General features: G+C 39.3%; 1 protein-coding gene across 1 annotated transcript in view; it reads right to left on the bottom strand.

The window, feature by feature from the left end:
- The window catches only part of CSMD1 (CUB and Sushi multiple domains 1), a 1,679,419-nt gene that overhangs the window by 258,192 nt on the left and 1,401,008 nt on the right, over positions 1-20,219 (bottom strand). The window contains exon 26 of the mRNA XM_055567572.1: positions 5,495-5,686. Coding sequence (XP_055423547.1) covers positions 5,495-5,686 — 192 coding nt within the window. The remainder of the gene's footprint in view (positions 1-5,494; positions 5,687-20,219) is intronic.

Raw genomic sequence — 20,219 nt, 5'->3', positions numbered from 1 at the left:
ATTAAACTGGATAGGTTACCTGAATCCCCCACACTTCTGTCAAGTACACTATAAATAGAAGAAAAAAAAAAAAAGAAACTTGGAGAGGGTAAAATATCCCCATTGATATCAGTTTATGGCCATGTCAATTCTTTGGTCATTTCTTGTGGTTTACAAAGAAGTCATTGCTCACTTACTCTCAGAAGTTTGCTTCAGATGGTATAATTGATCATTCACCTCCTGTTCACTTTTGTAATCCTAAGCCTAGGAGTTTTTGATCATAATAGGTATGCAGGAAATATATGCTGAATACATGAAGATTTGTTATTTCACAGATTTCTCACAGTCCTCTGCTATATGCAGGGCTTGGGGTACTGTGCCCAGATTTCAAAACGACAAAACTAACAAGTAAGATTTAGGTGATATCTAGCGACACATGATCAAGAGGAGGCTTGGCAGAAAGTTAAAACCCATAATATATCATTTTGTCACAGTGCTTAGTATGTTATTATCAGGAAGAAGCATTTTAGATTTAATCACAAGTGTTTATATAAGTCAACGATTATGTGGTTGATCATTGCCAACAGGCAACACGGTCTTCATTCTTGAGCCTGAAAATCTGGGGGCTATTTACATTTAGTAGATAAGACTTCTGTTAAAGCTTCTATGCTGTGGAAGTTATTAAAACACTGCAAAATTGACATACACACTAATTTTAGATAGATGTGTTAAAATACTAGGTTAAAGGTTTTCATAGTGAATACTGTGAATTGTCACTGAGTTGTTCTAAAAAAAAATCACCCTGATTAAATTGTACTGTTCCCTCTAAACTGTATACCTTATTTCACTTCATTGATTATATACATATTCAGGGAAAAAAACAAGTAGAGAAGGGAATATGCTAATTACTGATAATCCCCACACAAACAGACAGGGACTTTTTGTGAAAATAAGATGAAGATGTACACTTCGTAATCTTCTGAGATGAATGTGTCTTCAAATACCCATTAACATCCTGAAAACTTAACTTTCCATAAGACAAAATCTAATGAATCCCAAGACATTTTGTTATAACTTCAGTTTCATCAAAGGCAAACTCTGAATAATATCACAGGAAATATTTATAATAAATTCTTATAGATGTACTCTCAAGAGCAATTTGATATAATTTTCTCAAAAATGATTTCAACCACATTTCCCCTAGCATGAAGTTTTATTTTAATAAATGGTGTGGAAACAATCAGCTAAGTGCGAAGAATCAGACAGGATTTAGTGACCTAACAGCAACCACAGAGTGGCTCCCGCAGGACAAGACGCCACCTCCCCGGAATCAAGTGGACGCGGACAGCGTGGGGCACCAGAGCCTGAACAAAAGAAGAGGTGGTGCTGAGGTGGGGAGGGAGGCACCTGAGGGTCTAAGGCAATGCTGCTCCATCCAGGCTTGAAAAGAACAAACTTGGCAGATTCAGGGCACCGCGTAAAAGGGTGCCACCAGCAGGAAGAGTTCAGGATGAGACCCAAATATTAATTTATAAGAAACAAAGGGAAGATCCTGTCTTATTCCCACCGGTCCCAGGGGGCATTTTCAAATGAGGTTATTTAAAGCCTTGGTGTGGAATTAAGCAGGACTATCTTGCTGGGTTTGTTCTCTATTCTGATGGGGGACTCTCCATTTTAGTCTCATCAGGTTTTCATTAGCAAGCTTGCACAATATTTCAGGTAGGATTAGATTCAGTATCAAATGCAATTCAGACACTCTAGAAATTCTCCGGGGGGAATGGACATAGAGATAGATCCTCAAACCCATATCAACCAACAGGCCCTCTTTCGAAACCCTCAGGGTCACTCCTCCCGACACACGGGATAACGAGTTCATCCACTGAAGTGTGCAGCAGCGTTCTTTAACTAGACACATCGCTACTTCTGCACCAAAACATTTCAATATTCACACCACTAAATGGGATAAACAGTTTCAAAATAGTTTACCCTGTAGACCAGGGCAGGATGGTGCCACCAATTAAGTGTCTGCAAACTTAGAATGCATTTTTGCTTTGCAGAGCTCTTTAGAACTTGAACTTGGACAAAAGGTATTGTGGGCTACTTAAGAAATCTGAAACCGTGGAGATGGTTGAGAGACATTTGATTCAGAATCAGGAGGTAGTGAGAATCCTGTGGTCTGGAGAATTGGTCTTTTAAGTCTCAGTAGAAAGTCCCAGTTCCAGGGGTGCCTCCATCATGGGAGTCCTTTGTGAAATGAAAAGAGTGTGGCATCCAAGCAAACCATAGGAAGGGTGAGCAGTCAATGCTGGTGAACACAGGAGTAACATACAAACAGGGGAGTGGCTGAGAGATTTTATGAAAGCATGCGAGAGAGAGAACAGCAAATAGGAGGGAAAAATACACTAAGAATAAAATGGAAAAATGCTAGCCTGTCAATAGGAAAGAGCAAATTCAAGTGCCCAATGAGACTATGAAATTAAAAACAGTTCAATCTCACTGCTAATTTAATATGCCAATTGAATCACCAAGGACTCTTCATGTCCTGCTCATATTATGAGATTAACAAATACCATATATAGCGTTTTTTTTCCTGAGTTGGGGAAAATAAACAATAATACAATGGCTGATGATGATTATGGAGAAGGAAATGGCAACCCACTCCAGTACTCTTGCCTAGAAAATCCTATGGACAGAGGAGCCTGGTGTCCATGGGGTCGCAAAGAGATGATGATTAAACTGGGCAATCTTTTTGGAAAAGTTTTGAAAACTCTAGAAATAGATAAGTTTGTAGAAATATGTCATTCATAAAAATCATGGATGTGTTCTGCAGTGGTGTTCATTTCAGTAATTTCTGTGAGAGGGAAAAGGCTGAAACACCTAACTCTGCACTGAGGAGGGATTAGTGGGATCAATATTGGTCATTATTGATCCAGAGAGCAACTCTGTAGGCAGAAATGTTAATTAGTAAAAAAATAAGTAAGGACAGTAAAAGATACTCATCCTGTACTGGTAAATAAAAAGCATAGTTTACAAAATAATCATTCAGGGTGCTATCATTTAAAATATTTTAAAAATAGGTTGTATATACATAAAATAACTATGATACATATGCATGTTTACATAAATAGCAGTTGTCCTTAGGTAAAAAGGTGACAGTGTTTTTTCATCTTTTTTCTTAACTGTAGCTTATAAAACTTACACAAAAACATGAGGAAGAAGCAAAAAAAAAAAAAAGTAAAAAATGTCTCATATCAGCAGAACAGAATTTAGATGAGCACCAAACCATGACCACCACTAAGGTGGACCACTATCTTACAAAAGCATAATCACTTTTCTGAGGGAAAGATGTTCACAATGGGATGAAAAGATACTCATTTATTCCCAAATATGTGCTTTCCATTTTTGTGTTACATAATATCTATGTGTGTGGGTGGTTTTTGTTGCCAATATAATTGATATTCTATTGCCTGGGAGTGATGTTAGCTTATCCATGGAGCTGATACTCAAGAAAGATGAAGTGTTATCTGTTTTCATTGCTGAGAACCCGCTTACCTAGTCACTGACCAAAGTTAGATAACTAAGGCAAACTCAAAAAAGACCATAGAATAGTTGGGAAGGTGGTCAAATTTTATAATGAATTGTTCAAATGAATGTAAACCAAGAAATTATCTTCAAGAGATTAACTGGTAATCATATTGCTTCTTTATATACTCGTCCATAAGCTTGCTGCTACTGCTGCTGCTAAGTCGCTTCAGTTGTGTCCGACTCTGTGCGACCCCATAGACGTAAGCCCACCAGGCTCCCCCGTCCCTGGGATTCTCCAGGCAAGAACACTGGAGTAGGTTGCCATTTCCTTCTCCAATGCATGAAAGTGAAAAGTGAAAGTGAAGTCGCTCAGTCATGTCCAACTCTCAGCAACCCCATGGACTGCAGCCTACCAGGCTCCTCCATCCATGGGATTTTCCAGGCAAGAGTACTGGAGTGGGGTGCCATTGCCTTCTCAGGTCCATAAGCTTAAACTCATGCAAATTGAGGGAAAAAGTGCCTTTCCTGATTTAAAAACAGACCAATTGCTTAACATGTTGGTTGCATTTATAGGTAATTACTCCACTTTAAAAAAGGAACACGAAGAAATCTGGCGTATCTCCTGATGACTCAGCTTGAGATGAAATGTATGACAGTACTCATGAAAGTCATGAAATGTAAATACGGTGCAGAACATTACACAAGCATGGTAGCTCTCTGACAGGCCTCCACGTGCTAATAAGCAGAGCTGTCGATCTCATCTATTTCCAGATTCCTGCAAGCACTCTGTAATAAGTTAAGAGTTGCACATTATAGCAACATGGGACCACTGAGAATTTTTTCACTGCTGTGCATTATGACAATAGAAATCATTTTAAGTCACAAAATTCCCTCAAGGTCATCCGATGCAAAATGGGCCATTAACTATGAGTATATGACTTCATTATCACTTCCTCTCTTTGCAGATTAATTCAATTTTATATTTTTTAAACAGATTATAAGGAAGTACGAATTACCCTGTGACTGTTCATTAAAATAATAAAGGTTTTAAAAAAATTAAGATGGGCTACCATAAATAGGTATTTATGGCAAAATATTTAATTGAATGGACAATTTAATTGAATGAATAACTGTTTATAAAAAAAATGTGTCTTTCCTTAAAACCATATTTGTAATAGAATAGGGGACTTCCCAGGTGGCTCAGTGGTAAAGAATCTGCCTGCTAATGCAGGAGACACAGGTTCGATCTCTGGATAGGGAAGATCCCCTGGAGGAGGGAAAGGCAACCCACTCCAGTATTCTTGCCTGGAGAACCCCAGGGACAGGGGAGCCTGGCAGGCTACAGTCCATGGGGTCACAAAGAGTTAGACACGACTGAGTGACTGAGCATGCACAAGCAGATATCTTGGATGTTGGTTGTTCAGACTAAGGTCTGCAATACCGATTGTTTTCTTCTTAATAAGGTCAAACTGCAAAATTCTAGTAAATTTCAGAAAGAAGTCTTTCCTTTTATCTGTATATTGACATAAGCAGTATAATTTCTAGGTTTTAGGATTCTATTAAAAATGTACTGCTATTACAGAAAAATTATCTAAAAAGAGAACATATTCTTTATTGAGTAGCCTTTGCAAGGGCACATTTCTATATTAAAAATGAGAACAACAATGGTAGGGTTATGAATTTTCAGCCACCCAAAATGTTAAATTACAGTAACTTGATTGATCTATATTTTTATAAGATTTGTTAAGGATAGGAAATTTTAGGTAAATGTCAATTACTGTACATTAAGTAAACTACTTTCTTTATTTCACCTAATAAAATAAAGTTTAAAGGTTTATAATAAAATTTCAATGTAATCTCAGAAAACCTGAGGGTATGCAAGAAACTCTTGAGAAATACTTCTGAAGAATAATACATTTTATAGAGCAATTTTAATGATAACATGCACTCCTTCCCCAATTTAAAACTGCTATATTCCATTGCACAATACCTATGCATGTAGGAGGGTCTGGTTGCCAAAAGAATCGGTTATTCAGCTGCACACAGGTGATTTTAGCTTGCCCTTGGAGCTGGTACCCAGGGTCACACTGGAAGGTGATGGTGTCCCCAGGTTCTCTGCTGTCCCCGTAGCGGGTACCGTTTTGAGGCATACCCGGGTCGTTGCAGGTGGATGCGATGGATGCTAGAACAAAGGGACAACATCACATTAGTGACTGGAGACATGATACCTATACTCCTACAGATGTGGAGCCCTGTGGCTGAAGAGCCTTTGATCGGCATGAGTCACTTATCCACATGTGAACATTTTTTTTCCCTCAAGAATATATTCGATAACTTGCATCTTGATTATGCTTCCTTTGAACAGATGCTAGAAAAATCCTGATGAAAATTCAACCAATTATGGAAAATATTAAGGATTTATATGATGCTATGCACACACACTCATTTCCCTTTGATTTTCTCAACAATATTTTAATGAAAATATATGCCACAATTAAAATGATTTGAGAACCCCAATCTCAAGGAAACTTGAGGAAAATAAGATAGGATACATTTTCTTTGGGTTGATGCCTTCTCATGTGACAACCAGCTAAGATGACCCAAACCCTCTTAAACTGTTTTGTCCAAAAACACCTTTAGTTCTTTAAAAATATTTTAAATTCTCCTTTAATTTAAAGAATATTTTTACTAACCTGATACTGTAGGATCAATAGGTGTTTCTGTTCTCATTTCCCCCTCAATGCTGTTAACGTATTACAATTTTCTGCTTTCCAGTTTTCCTACTTAATCTCACAGTCTGGAATGACTTTAAGATCATCTATCTTTGATGTCCTAACATTTCACAATATGATGTCTATGCATGAATTGCCTTATATTTCTAAGGAAATAAAAGTTTTGCAATATCATGTCTATGAATGAACCTTCTTATATTAGTCCTGCTTGGAACGCATTCAAAATTTTAAATCTGAAGATTAAGCAACTATCTTATCAAATATCAGTTCCCTCCTATTATCTGTATTCCCCTCTTATGAACTAAAATTTGACAAATGTCTCTATCCTTCATGTCTCTTAACTTTTCATTTTTAAAAAATCGTTGTTCCATCTTCTGGGTAATTTTTTAGACCATTTTCCTATCATAATCTTCTCTCCATCTGAGTCAAATTTATTATACTATCATGTAGTTGAGTTTCAAACTTCCTTTCATTGTTTCTCTGCTAGCATTTTGTTCAAACATCTTTGGCCATTTATACAGTATTTTGTTCTCTACTCATAATTTTATTCACTTTTGTTTTTTACACTCTTATGGTCTGATCTGATAAGGATTCCAATATCTCTCAGAATCTAAGGTGCCTCTGAATTTTGATTTTGCTCTTCTATTTATGGAACTTCTCTTGCAGTAATTCTTTTGAAGGTGCATTTATGCAGAGGGGATTCTCATTTGACTTTCCCATGTGCCTGGAACAAGAGAAGCCTTCTACCTCTTTAAAATAAAGTCTCTGCTGAGGCATTTTGGACCACAGACATGGCACAAATTCGTTTATAAGCTAGTCCGAAACCTGCTTGTGGTTATGAGTTCTCTGTCCCTGTGTCTATTTCTATACCTGTATCTATATCTGTATCTGTCCATCCATCTGTCTATCTGTCTTTACCATCTAACTTTTCTCCCTTGTAGTGACAGCAGACCTCTCTTTGGAGTTCTGCTGCTGCTGCTAAGTTGCTTCAGTCGTGTCCGACTCTGTGCGACCCCATAGATGGCAGCCCACCAGGCTCCCCCGTCCCTGGGATTCTCCAGGCAAGAACACTGGAGTGGGTTGCCATTTCCTTCTTGGAGTTCTAGCAGTGTGTAAGCGGATCTGATTATATTTCCAATATTGAAAAGCTCTCAGATGTTTCTTCCTATCTTTTCAGCCCACAGACTCTCAGAAATGAAATTCAGTCTCACTAGGGTCCTACTGACAGATGCTTTCAGGGGAAAGTAAAGTGAGAAAGTCACCCAGTCGTGTTCAACTTTTTGCAGCCCCATGGACTATAGCCCACCAGGCTCCTCTGTCCATGGAATTCTCCAAACAAGAGCACTGGAGTGGGTTGCCATTCCCTTCTCCAGGGGATTTTCCTGACCTAGAGATCAAACCTGGGTCTGCTCCCAGGACAAAGCCAACCCCTAAATTTCATGGCCTTTCTGCATCTCACATTACTTTGGTGACTCTGAGGATCCCTTACCGTCCTGCAGTTTCAGTGATACATTTTAAAAAGCTAAACTTCATCATGTCCAACACCTTTGGCATATTTTCAGTGGCTGTGTTTCCAGAGAACTTACTTTACTGTCATACTGGGCCTTGCAGACCCTCCATTTCAGTTCTACCTTAATCCCACTGCATGAAGGCTGGCTTATTATGCCTGTCATCATTGCCATTGTAATTATTAGTGTTTTGAGTAGGGGAATTTTACTTGAAGGAGCGTTCTCAATAAGTATCAAAAAAGAGTAGGTTTTTCAATGGGAAGAGAGCAGAAAATGCTGAGTCAGAGCCACCGAGGAAGATTCTTTCAGTTTCCACTCTCATCAGCTGCAAAGATCAGCAGGCAAGGCAGAAAGCAAGTGCATCTCCCTGAAAGAAGACCAGTTCAGCAGTGGAATGCAGAATGGACCTGAGGACACAAAGCTTCTAGTTAGGATGCCATGAGTGTCACACCCATAACCCACAACTCTTTACAATAGAGAAGAGCAGTTAGAGAATTCAAGCACCAGAATCACAGCCCATTGTGACCATCACCTAGGCAACACAATGGTGCTTCCATGGAACCAGTATTTTACAAATGATCAATCTTGAGTTTACTATTTGAGCAACTAAAGAATCTAAGATCTAACTGTGCTCTATTGTTGCTGAGATTTCTCTGGGCTTCAGGAAAAAATATAAGCAAATCTTGTTGTACATTTTCAATCTTGTCCATTGGACTGAATTTCACATCTCTGAAAGAAACTTCATTCTTTATTCAAGCAAGTGGTCACATGGATGATTACATACTCATTTCCAAATGAGAATTAATTTAATATAGCATTTAAATAATTTAAAAATAAATACTTAGTATTAAAAGTTAATTGTCTATTAAGCAAAGAGATCAAACCAGTCAATCCTAAAGGAAATCAACCCTGAATATTCATTGGAAAGACTGGTGCTGAAGCTGAAGCTCCAATACTTTGGCCACCTGATGTGAAGAGCTGACTCAATGAAAAAGACCCTCATGATGGAGAAGATTGTAGGCAGGAGGAGAAGGGTCAATAGAGGAGATGCTTGGATGGCTTCATTGACTCAATGGACATGAGTTTTAAGCAAACTCCAGGAGATACCAAAGTACAGGGAAGCCTGGCATGCTGTAGTCCATGGTGTTGCAAAGAGTCAGACATGACTTGGATGACATGCCAAGGCATAACTTGGCAACAACAGCTCTTAGTAAATATCCATAGTAATACTTCTATGATAAATAAGTACATAGTACTAAAATAATTTAAAAATAAATCTTTAGAAAAAAAGCCAAGGAGATCATCAATGAGTCTCATTGTAATTTTTTAAAAGAGATATGCTTTTATTATTTCTCTTTCCAAATTTTTATTCAATATTCATTAAAAGTAAAAGCACATTACTCAGTGAAGAAGCTTTACACAAATATGCACACAGATTTTTTACATAAGAAGAATTTCAAAAGACACATGAGTTTGCAAGACAAGTGTTCTGCAGAACACTTTTCTGTAGGTTATTAATAGGTGTCTGGTCTAATAAGACTAACAAATACCACATCCTCCAACTCCCTCTTGTAGGTCTCCATTGTATATCAGGGATTAAAGGCTCAGAGAATAAAGAAACTTAAAAAAATAATTTAATACCATGTATTCTAAATAAATGTAATTATAGAGCATGTTTTTTCCATAGACTTCTTCAAATCCTCCCAAATAAAGATCCACAGAATATCAGTATATAAAATAGTGGCTTGCACTAAGGGTTATATATCCTTTAATGGGATGAAATTTAATTCAGTTTTGAAAGTTTTCTACTTCTAAAGCAAATTTTCAGTCTGAATATCTGTAATAATAATAATAGAGCATGGCATTAAAAATTTATGTACTCATGTAGTTCATATTGTATGAACTATAGCATCTATATACTCAACCAGAAAATCAATGAAAGGCATGAAAAAACAGAAATACAGTATCTACATAATTAGCTAAACTTATGCCAATTACATGAAAATGTGACTTGCAGTAAAATGGTTCTACACGTGGCCTTAGTGGCGGGGGGATGTCTTCATATGGCTTGTGTATCTTTAAAAACTGAGATTTCCAATAAATGGATCATGAAGGCTTAGCTGAATTGAACCCCAAACTCTTACTCTTCCCTTTTAGAATTAAAAAATAAAAATTAAAAGTTCCTAGGGTATTCCAGATTGGATTAAATATAAAAAACAAAAAACAATGAGATGACATGAGGAAAAAACAAACAATTTAAAACAAAGCACAGGGGAATATATTGGCTGGGTTTTTTTTTTTTTAATAAACACCACTTTATTTTCCCCCAGTTATACATTGTGGAAAAATGCTTTCTAGTAATGACAATAAAGCTTATTTGGAGACTAATATGACAGCCTCCAACCAATGATATTTCTTTGGGGTCAGAAATTTCTTTTCTACCTTCAGGGTCACACAGGGTCATGGATGTGACATGAGCTCATTTCCTTTTCACCATTGTATTCTTTTATGTGCCATATGTTTGCTTCTTTCAGTCAATTTTGTCTTAAATATTTTTTTTCAGACAGGATTTTAATGACTGAATCTTTCCAGTTTTTTCTTCCATAAAAAGGGAAACAATAGCTTTAGTTGCATCAATCTTACCCTCCTATCAACTGAGAAGAAGAAGATACTATTCCTGAGGTGTATACATTGTGTTTTTCAATTTCCCCAGGCAGGGGTTCTCTAGAATGTTTCAACTCATATAGAATCTTCCACAAGCCTAGTGGGATCTAAGAGATATCTCCACTCCTGGCCCCCTGAATCTAGAACCACTTCAATAGGCTTGAGTGACCCGAACCTGTGCTTCATTTAGCATAAAAGCCAGGGACCTGACATTTTGTTTGTACAAGGCAGCAATGATGATGTAGAACTACTGAATCATGAGAAATACAGTGGACTCAAATTTATTCCCAATTGGTTAAAGTCATTTTTGACACTGGAGACTGTATAGAATATATGCATTCAAAAATAATGTGCAAAGTTGTGTTCTCTTTCTATCCTAACTAAAAAAATTGAGCATTTGGACCATGTCCTGTTAAATGTGTCAAGTCCTCTTGCATTTTATTTAAAAAAAATTAAACATCACTTTAAAGTATATTTACTGACTGGTTTTTCATTCACAGAAGCAAAGTCTGCTTTGTGTACATTTATTATCTTACAATACCCTTTCATAATGTACCAGAGAGAATGCTCACCACGTGCACGGAAAAGCACACAGTGACACCAGTATGCTTCTCATCAGAGGCAGATGTATTCTAACCTTCAGATCTTAACCTGCGTATGAAGAGCGCCTGTTCTTGGGTTAAGAAAGTTGAATGAATTCTTTGTGTAAGTGTCAGGTTACCATTTTCTCTGAAAAGTTGCTCTTTGGGTTAGATCATGGCACAGAAAAGGGAAATCTCCTTCTGGAGGGCCAGTGACTGTGTTTGACAGGATAAACATGAGCTGGCCACCAGAACTCCATCAAGCATGCATTAGTGCTTGAGCGGCTGGAAAAGTTTTGGAAAACACACAGGAAAGAGGAACCTCAATTCATCTAATGCAGTATTTCCACTCAACCCCAGGCTCTACATTAAAGAAAGAAGGTGGGTCCAAATTCTACCAAGGTCCACTAATTTGATCTACATTCTTCTTCTCCCTCCTGACAACATCAAAGTGCTTCAGGAACTGGAGACACAGAGTTTTCTAAGATTTTCCAAGGTCAAGAACAGAAGTGATGGCTGCTCAAAGTGATGGATGCACATTTCACAGATCCTTCCCCCTAGATTTCAAAAGTAACACATGGCACTGGGGAAATAGCCTGCCTTGATGCAAGCCTCACATCTTCCACAGAAGTTAATTCATGGTTGATCACAGCTTTAAATACAGAATGTAAAACCATAAAACTTCCAGAAAAATGTCCGGGAGAAAAATCTTGAGGATTTAGGGCTAGGCAAGGACATGGCAACAACAGCACCATCTATAAAAGCAAAAATTAATAAACCAAACTTCAAAATTAAAAACTTTTTTCCCAAAAAAGACTTTGTTAAGAAGATGGATAGACAATATGAAGACCAAGAAAAGCAGTTTAAAAGTCACATATCTGACAAAAGACTAGTATCTAAAACATATCAAGAATTCTGAAGATGCAAAAAAATAAAAGGAAAACATGAAAATATTCAACCAGAAAATGAACAAAAGACATGGAAAAACATGTCACTGAAGAGAATGTACAGATGGCAAATAAATCTGTAATAAGATGTTCAAGATCACCGGCCATTCAGGAATTGCAAAGAGATATCACTACACACCTCTTAGTGCAGCTAATTATATCATATAAGCAGACAACATACCTATTAGTGCAGCTAATTATATCATATAAACAGACAACATCAAATACTGGTGAGGATACAGAGAAAAGGAGTCACTTATACATTGTTGGTAGAAATATAAAATGGTACAGGCCCTCTGGACAATCATTTGGCCATTAAAATCTAAACATTCCATTGCCATTCAGCCCAGAAATTATACTTCTGTACATTTATCCTGGATAAATGAAAACTTAGGTTCACACAAAAACTTGTACATGAATGTTTATGGCAGCTCCGTTCATAATGGTCCCAAGCTAGAAACAAGCTAAATGTCCTTCAGTGAGTGAATGACTAAACAAGCTGGTACGTCCAGTCAATGGAATATCACTCACCACATAAAGGGATGAACCCAAGGCACACGTTGCAGCCCCAGTGAATCTCCTCAGCACTAAACTGGGAGAAAAAGTCAGTCCTGAGAGACTATAGCCTACACGATTCCTTTCATATCATGTTCTGGGAACGGCAGAGTTATGGAAATGGAGGGCACATTAGAGGTTGCCTGGAGGCAGCAGGAGGGCAGTGGGTGGCTGAAGGGACATCCTGAGGAACCTTTGGGTGATAGATGTTCCACCTGTTGACTGGCCATTGTTGACAGCCTGGCTGTGATATGTACACTAGTTCTGCAGGTTACCACTTGGGAGGAACTTCCTAAGGGTCCACAGGATCTGTTTTACTTCTTACATGGGCATGCGAATTTATAAATACTTTTAAATAAAGTTTAAATTATATAGGAACTTCCTTGGTGGTCCAGTGGTTAAGAATTTGCCTTCTAATGCAGGGAGCATGGGTTTGATCCCTGGTCAGGGAACTAAGATTCCATATGCCACAGGGCAACTAATCCTGAATGCTCTAGAGCCTATGGGCCAAAACTAGAGAGCCTGCATACTGCAACAAGAGAAAAGACCATGTGCTGCAATAAATACCAGTGCAGAAAAGAAAAAAAGGATTTATATATATATAAGCTTTTTTATATGGATATACACACACACACATGCATATGTATATGCCTGAATTGTAGTATTCACTTGAATTATATAAAATGAATACAAATCATTTTATATTTAAAATTATTTTTGTGTAGGTATATATGTGTATGTCATTAGCTGCTCAGTCATGTCTGACTCTTTGCAACCCCATGGACTGTAGTCCACCAGGCTCCTCTGTTCATGGGATTCTTCAGGCAAGAATACTGGAGTGGGTTGCCATGCCTGCCTCCAGGGGTTCCCGACCCAGGGACTGAACCTGAGTATCCCACATTGCAAGCAGATTCTTTACCCACTGAGCTACCAAGGAAGTTCCATGTAGGTATATACTCATGTTTAATTTCAAAACTTGAAGGGATGAAGCATTAGGATTCAGTACAGGAATTGTGTATTTCTGCATACTTCTTCATGACAGAAAGCAATGTGGGCTTCAGGATTGTGAAATTTTGGGTGGATATTGGCAAATCTGAAGTTACAGACTATATATTGTCAGTTTAACCAATTCCTGGGGACAATGATTATTTCAGAATTTTTAAAAAATATACTAAATCAAGCAAAAGCCCTTTCAAGTACACAGTTACTACTTACTGAGAGGTTTTATTAATGCTATTACTGTGAGCCACAGGGAAGGAAAATAAATTTAAGGCCAAGATTCTTCAGATGGAATCACTGACGCGATGGACATGAGTTTGATCGAGCTCTGAGAGTTGGTGATGGACAGTGAAACCTGGTGTGCTGCAGTCCATGGGGTTGCAAAGAGTTGGACATGACTGAGCAACTGAATTGAACTGATTCTTCAGATAGATACCTTGAAACTTCAGAATGCATGAAAGATTTTACTTTGTCAGTGAAAGCACAGGTATTAAAACACTTGACAGAAAGGGTAACATTATTATAAGAAAATATTAAATACCTTTTATGATCTGCTACTCAAATGTCCTCTGTAACAATGTTTCAAAAGTGGAACATTTGCTTTCATGGTCTTTGTACTGAATAAGCACTTAATAGCTATGAAAATATGTCATTAGAGTAGACTATCAAACCTAAGTGTAAATTGAATCCTACAATTAAAAAAAAAAACTTCAACATGCAACAGAAATAAATCAATCACTTTGATTTTCCACAATGCAGAATGTGAATTCCATTAAAGCAAAAAAGCCCGAGTCCCATATTTCATGCTAATTAAATCAAAATATAATAATCCAAGAGCTATTTATATTGCAGCTATTAAACTAGATGATAAATCCCCCTACACTACAGATTTTCATTTTCAAATTCAGAAGTCACCTACTTTCTCGTAACAATTGACCTTGTACCATTTCTGCTGCTTATAGTAGGGTCTGAGTCTACTATGTTTATATTATAACATTGGCTATTTTTTAATTATGCAAGCCCCATCACGACGACAAGGCAGTGATCCATGAAGAGATCACTGGTCATAGCAAGCATCCTTTTTCAACAACACAGGAGATGACTTTACACATGGACATCACCAAATGGTCAATACTGAGACAAAATTGATTACATTCTTTGTAGCCAAAGATAAAGGTGAAAAAGCTGGCTTAAAACTCAACATTCAAAAAACTAAGATCACTGCATCTGGTCCCATCACTGCATGGCAAATAGATGAGGAAACAATGGAAACAGTGAGAGACTTTATTTTCTTGGGGTCCAAAATCACTGCATATGCTGACTGCAGCCATGAAATCAAAAGACGCTTGTTCCTTGGAAGAAAAGCTATGACCAACCTAGAGAGCGTATTAAAAAGCAGAGACATTACTCTGCCGACAAAGGTCCATCTAGTCAAAGCTATGGTTTTCCCAGTAGCCATGTATGGTAGCAACATTTCGAACCCTGTATGAAACAGCTGATTGGTTCAGGATTGAGGAAGGAGTGTGACAGGGCTGTCCATTTATTTAACCTAAACACTGAACACATCATGAGAAAGGCCAGGCTGGATGAGCTACAAGCTGGAATCAAGATAGGAAGGAGAAACATCAACGTCAGATATGTGGATGATACCACTCTGATGGCAGAAAGCGAAGAGCCTCTTGATGAGGATGAAGGTAGAGAGTGAAAGATGGCAACCACAGCCATGGAAGCAGAAGACGACTGCATCTCAGCAGGAAAGCTGTGACAAATCTAGACAGTGTTTTGAAAAGCAGAGACGTCACTCTGCAGACAAAGGTCCACATAGTTAAGGCTACCGCCTTCCCAGGGGTCATGTACAGTTGTGAGAGCTGGACTGTAAAGAAGGCAGAGCACCAAAGAGTTGATGCCTTTGCCCTGTAGTGCTGGAGAAGACTCCTGAGAATTCCCTGGACAGCAAAGAGACCAAAGCAGTCAGTCTTAGGGGAAATCAACTCTGAATACTCTTTGGAAGGACTGTTGCTGAAACTGAAGCCCCACTATTTTGGTCATCTGATGTGAACAGCCGACTCGTTGGAAAAGACCCTGATGCTGGGAAAGATTGAGGGCAGAAGGAGAAGAGGGCATCTGAGGATGAGATGGCTGGATGGCATCACTAATGCAATGAAGATGAACTTGGGCAAACTTCTGGAGATGGTGAGGGATGTGAGACCTGGTGTGCTGCAGTCCATTGCAAAGAGTTGGACACAACTGGGTGACTACACAACACTTTTTTAATTAACTTGTTTTCAATGCTTCAAACTAGCTTTTAAAGTGATCTCAAAGATCCTCATTTATTGGAACTAGAACATTAGTGGGACATAATAAATGTCCAATTTAGGTGATATCTGTAAGTCAAATAATGTTTCTATTCCTTGCAAATAAATGTTTTAATATTTATTTGCTAGTTATAAAACTACATTTTTGAGTTCTGCATGCCACATTGTTGTTAAACATTAGACCATGTATGTAAAAGAATGCACTCAGAAAATTTCTAAAACATGTAAGAGTATAATAGGTTACTTGGGTTCACCACAGTATTTGTATCATTTATGTTGGTTAAGTTCCAAAGTTTGCACTGAGGACTAAGCTTAGCCCCTCCTTTGTAAAGGAATTGTAAGTGCCCTGAAAAAAATACTAATGAACATAACTCCTTTCATCATGTCAAATATACCATGTATGGAAAGCCAAGTATGTCTGTTCCTGCAGATTTAAAAATATTTTAGCCTTTAGTTATTAAAAAAAAATCATTACATCTATTAGTAACAAAAATAAAAATAAATAAAAAACAAAAATTTCGAACATATCATAAAATCCTATGTTTTGCATCCTCATAACAACAAAGATTCCCTCATTCAGTTATTCAAAGAGATTTTAGTTTCTTTATATCTAGTCACACTCAAATTAAAGCCTTCAACCCTCATCCTCCAAAGATTCATTTCTAAACATCTATCACATTAGTCACCACCGTTAAATTGATTCTCAGTTCTCAGAGGTATGAAAAATAAAATAATCTGTGTACATAAGATGGACTTGAGAGAAAAAGATGAGTATCACATTTTTCATTAGACACTGCAAATTCTTTGCTGATAACAAGTACATGGTTAACAACTTCAGTATGTTACAGAAATCTCCGATGGTTGCAGCAACGCAAAGATCTGGTATTATATCATTAGGGTGATCAAGTGCTATTCACTTGTTTACTGTCTTTTCCTGTTTCTAAATCACAGCTTCACTATCTCCACACCTTTCAAGTATCAGGAGGATCTTGCTTTTGTCAGTGTGAACTGAGTGGTGTGAAACAGGAGGCAAGAGAGAGGGGGGATCTAATTTGAGAACTGCAGACCGTCTCATTTATCACATATACTTCCCCTGAGTCAATATGCCTCTAGAACTGAGAATAAATAATAGCAATCCCTTATATTGGGGAAAATTGATAAATCAAAGTACTTTTGTGTTCCTTACTGTTGAGAGTAGTGCTCATGAACACTGTGGGCAGTAAAAAGAGTATGATGCCCTAATTTCACCTAATTCACATGAAAATCATGCACATGCTTGTTTACAGAGCTGTGTAGATGGGGCTTAGCCCCAAGTCCTGGTACTTTTAAAGGGTAGAAAACAGTGCCTCTGTGATGCCTATTCTAAAACTTATACAATATTACATGTGTGTGCACATGTTTGGGCACCTTTGAGAGTTTTCTGATGCAGGATTATGCAGCTTGTTGTTGTTTTTCAGTCACCCAGTCATGTCCGACTCTTTGTAACCTGTGGACTTCAGCACACCAGGCTTCCCTGTCCCTCACCATCTCCTGAAGTTTGCCCAAGTTCATGTCCATTGCATCGGTGATACCATCCAGCCATCTCATTCTCTGATGCTCTCTTCTCCTTCTGCCCTCAATCTTTCCTAGCATCAGGGTCTTTACCAATGAGTTGGCTCTTTGCATCAGGTGACCACAGTATTGGAGCTTCAACTTCAGCTCCAGCATCCGTCCTTCCAGTGAATATTCAGGGTTGATCTCCCTTAAGATAGACTGGTTTGATCTCCTAGCTGTCCAAGGCACTTTCAGGAGTCTTCTCCAGTACCACAGTTTGAGGGTGTTAATTCTTTGGCTCTCTGCCTTCTTTACCATTCAGCTCTCACAACTGTACATGACCATGGGAAGACTGTAGACTTAACTATACGGACCTTTGCTGGCAGAGTGATGTCTCTGCTTTTCAGCACACTGTCTAGGTCTGTCATAGCTTTCCTGCTAAGAAGCAACCGTCTTCTGATTTTCAAGCCTGCAGTCACCATCCGCAGTGGTTTTGGAGCCCAAGGAGAGGAAGTCTTTCACTACTTCCATCTTTTCCTCTGCTGTTTGCCATGAAGTAAAAGCCGGATGCCATGATCTTAGCTTTTAATTTTTTTTTAATGTTTAGTTTTAAGCTGGCCTTTTCACCCTCATCAAGATACAGGATTATGCAGCTTGGTGTTGTTGTTCAGTTGCCCTGTCTGAGGTCCTGGGGGATCATGCTGGGACTCTGTACAGAAATAGCTGCTGTCTGAGGAATGGTTTACAAGCCTTCAGTATGAGTGGGATCGAGATTAGCAGAAAGTTAGGTGCAGATGACGCTCCGGCTGCAACCCATGGACTTCAGTGCCCAGGCTTTCCTGTCCCTCACCATCTCCCAAAGTTGGCCTCATCAAGACGTTCTTTAGTTCCTCTTTGGTTTCTGCCATTATCCATTAGAATGGTATGCAGCTTACTATAGTTTAAATGAGCCTCATAATACTTTAGATTACATGTGTGTGTGTATGAAAGTGAAGTTGCTCAGTCGTGTCCGACTTTTTGTGACCCCATAGACTGTATCCTACCAGGCTCCTCTGTCCATGGAATTTTCCAGGCAATAGTACTGGAGTGGGTTGCCATTTCCTTGTCCAGGGGATCTTCCCAACCCAGGGCTCAAACCCGGGTCTCCCACATTGTAGACAGATGTTTTACCGTCTGAGCCACCAGGGAAGTATATACGTATACATATTTTTCTTTCCTTTCCACTCTAACAGTGTTGCTAAATCTGAATGCAGTGTGTGTTCCTGAGAGTGACGGGTGGATGGAGTGGAGACCACAGGGTGTGAGACAGGCGCTGAGGACCTCAGAGGTGGCTGGTCACCCAAGGACAGCAGAGGTTGTCTCTGTGAGCCACAGTGGAGCAGAGTCCTGTCCAGGCAGCTGGGGTGCCAGGCGGGCTGTCCGGAGGAGGCAGACAGAGACCAGGAGAGAGACTGGGTGAACAGCATAAGCCTCAGGGGAAGTGAAATCCTCCTGCCTCTTCCATATCTTTTATGAAGACCAGGTAACATCTGCATCTCAGCTCTGATCCTCCACATCCACAAAGCATCAGGAATGCAGCAGGAAGGGGTTCAATACTGGTTGGTGTTGTGAAATGCAAGGATCTTCTGCCATATCAATAAACAAGAAATGCCACCACCATCGGTGATTTCTGGCCTCCAAATGTGAATAAGCCTTCCCAAACTGCGATCCAGTGTAAGCTGTCACACTCCACGTGCTTGCCGAGGAGCTGGGGGAATGCAGGAAGAGACGTGACCAAGGAAACCGGACTGGCCCCAGACAGCCGAGGTGCACACAAAAGGCATGCATTCAGGCAGCCCCGAGGCTTGCATCTTCTCATGCACAGAACGCTGAATTCCCTAACTTGCTACCCAGTCTTTGATGTTCAGACTGCCCGCTCCCTTTGCTGCAGACTTGTATATAGCCTGACTCCCCTGCTCACCTCCCTGGAGCAGTTTTCTCAGGGTTACTGAGATGCTGCCTCCTGGGCTGGAGTCCTAAACATTCTCACCCAATAAAAAACACTCTACTTTCAGGTTGTGACTAAATTTTTTTAGTTGTCAGTGTATAAATAAAAGAATACACAGATGCATGAATGAGTGGTCAGTTCATTAATTCCTAGTTAATAGACCAATGTGATCACACACATTATGAAGCTAAGGGTGACCTCTATTCTGGACAGAGTGGTCAGATGCTTAATCGCAGTATTCGTCACAGTGACTTATTTTCTATGCTGTCCTCACTGACTCAGCTTATTTCTGAATGACGTTGTGATAATTCAGTCTATAAAATTTAGGAGCACTTCCTTCTCATTAAAGCAAGAAAGCGTAACCCTGCCTAAAGCATCGTGTGTGATGCAGAGTTACATCTGAGGTCCTGGGGGATCATGCTGGGACTCCGCACAGAAATCGCTGCTGTCTGAGGAATGGTTTACGAGCCTTCAGTATGAGTGGGATCGAGATTAGCAGAAAGGTAGGTGCAGATGACGCTCCGGCTGGTTGTATAGAAAAGGGCTCCTCTCTCTCTCATGCTGCTAAGTAGCTTCAGTCGTGTCCGACTCTGTGCGACCCCATAGATGGCAGCCCACCAGGCTCCCCCATCCCTGGGATTCTCCAGGCAAGAACACTGGAGTGGGTTGCCATTTCCTTCTCCAATGCATGCAAGTGAAAAGTGAAAGTGAAGTCATTCAGTCGTGTCCGACTATTAGCGACCCCATGGACTACAGCCTACCAGGCTCCTCCGTCCATGGGATTTTCCAGGCAAGAGTACTGGAGTGCGGTGCCACTGCCTTCTCCTCTCTCTCTCATGGTAAGTATTAAACACACCCTCAAGGAAAAGAACCCTTTGTGCACTGTTGGTGGGA

The sequence above is a fragment of the Bubalus kerabau genome, chromosome 2 (assembly GCF_029407905.1).
Source record: "Bubalus kerabau isolate K-KA32 ecotype Philippines breed swamp buffalo chromosome 2, PCC_UOA_SB_1v2, whole genome shotgun sequence".
Lineage (NCBI taxonomy): Eukaryota > Metazoa > Chordata > Mammalia > Artiodactyla > Bovidae > Bubalus > Bubalus kerabau.
Note: the sequence above shows the minus strand (reverse complement) of the source record. Positions and strands in the feature narration are given on the sequence as shown.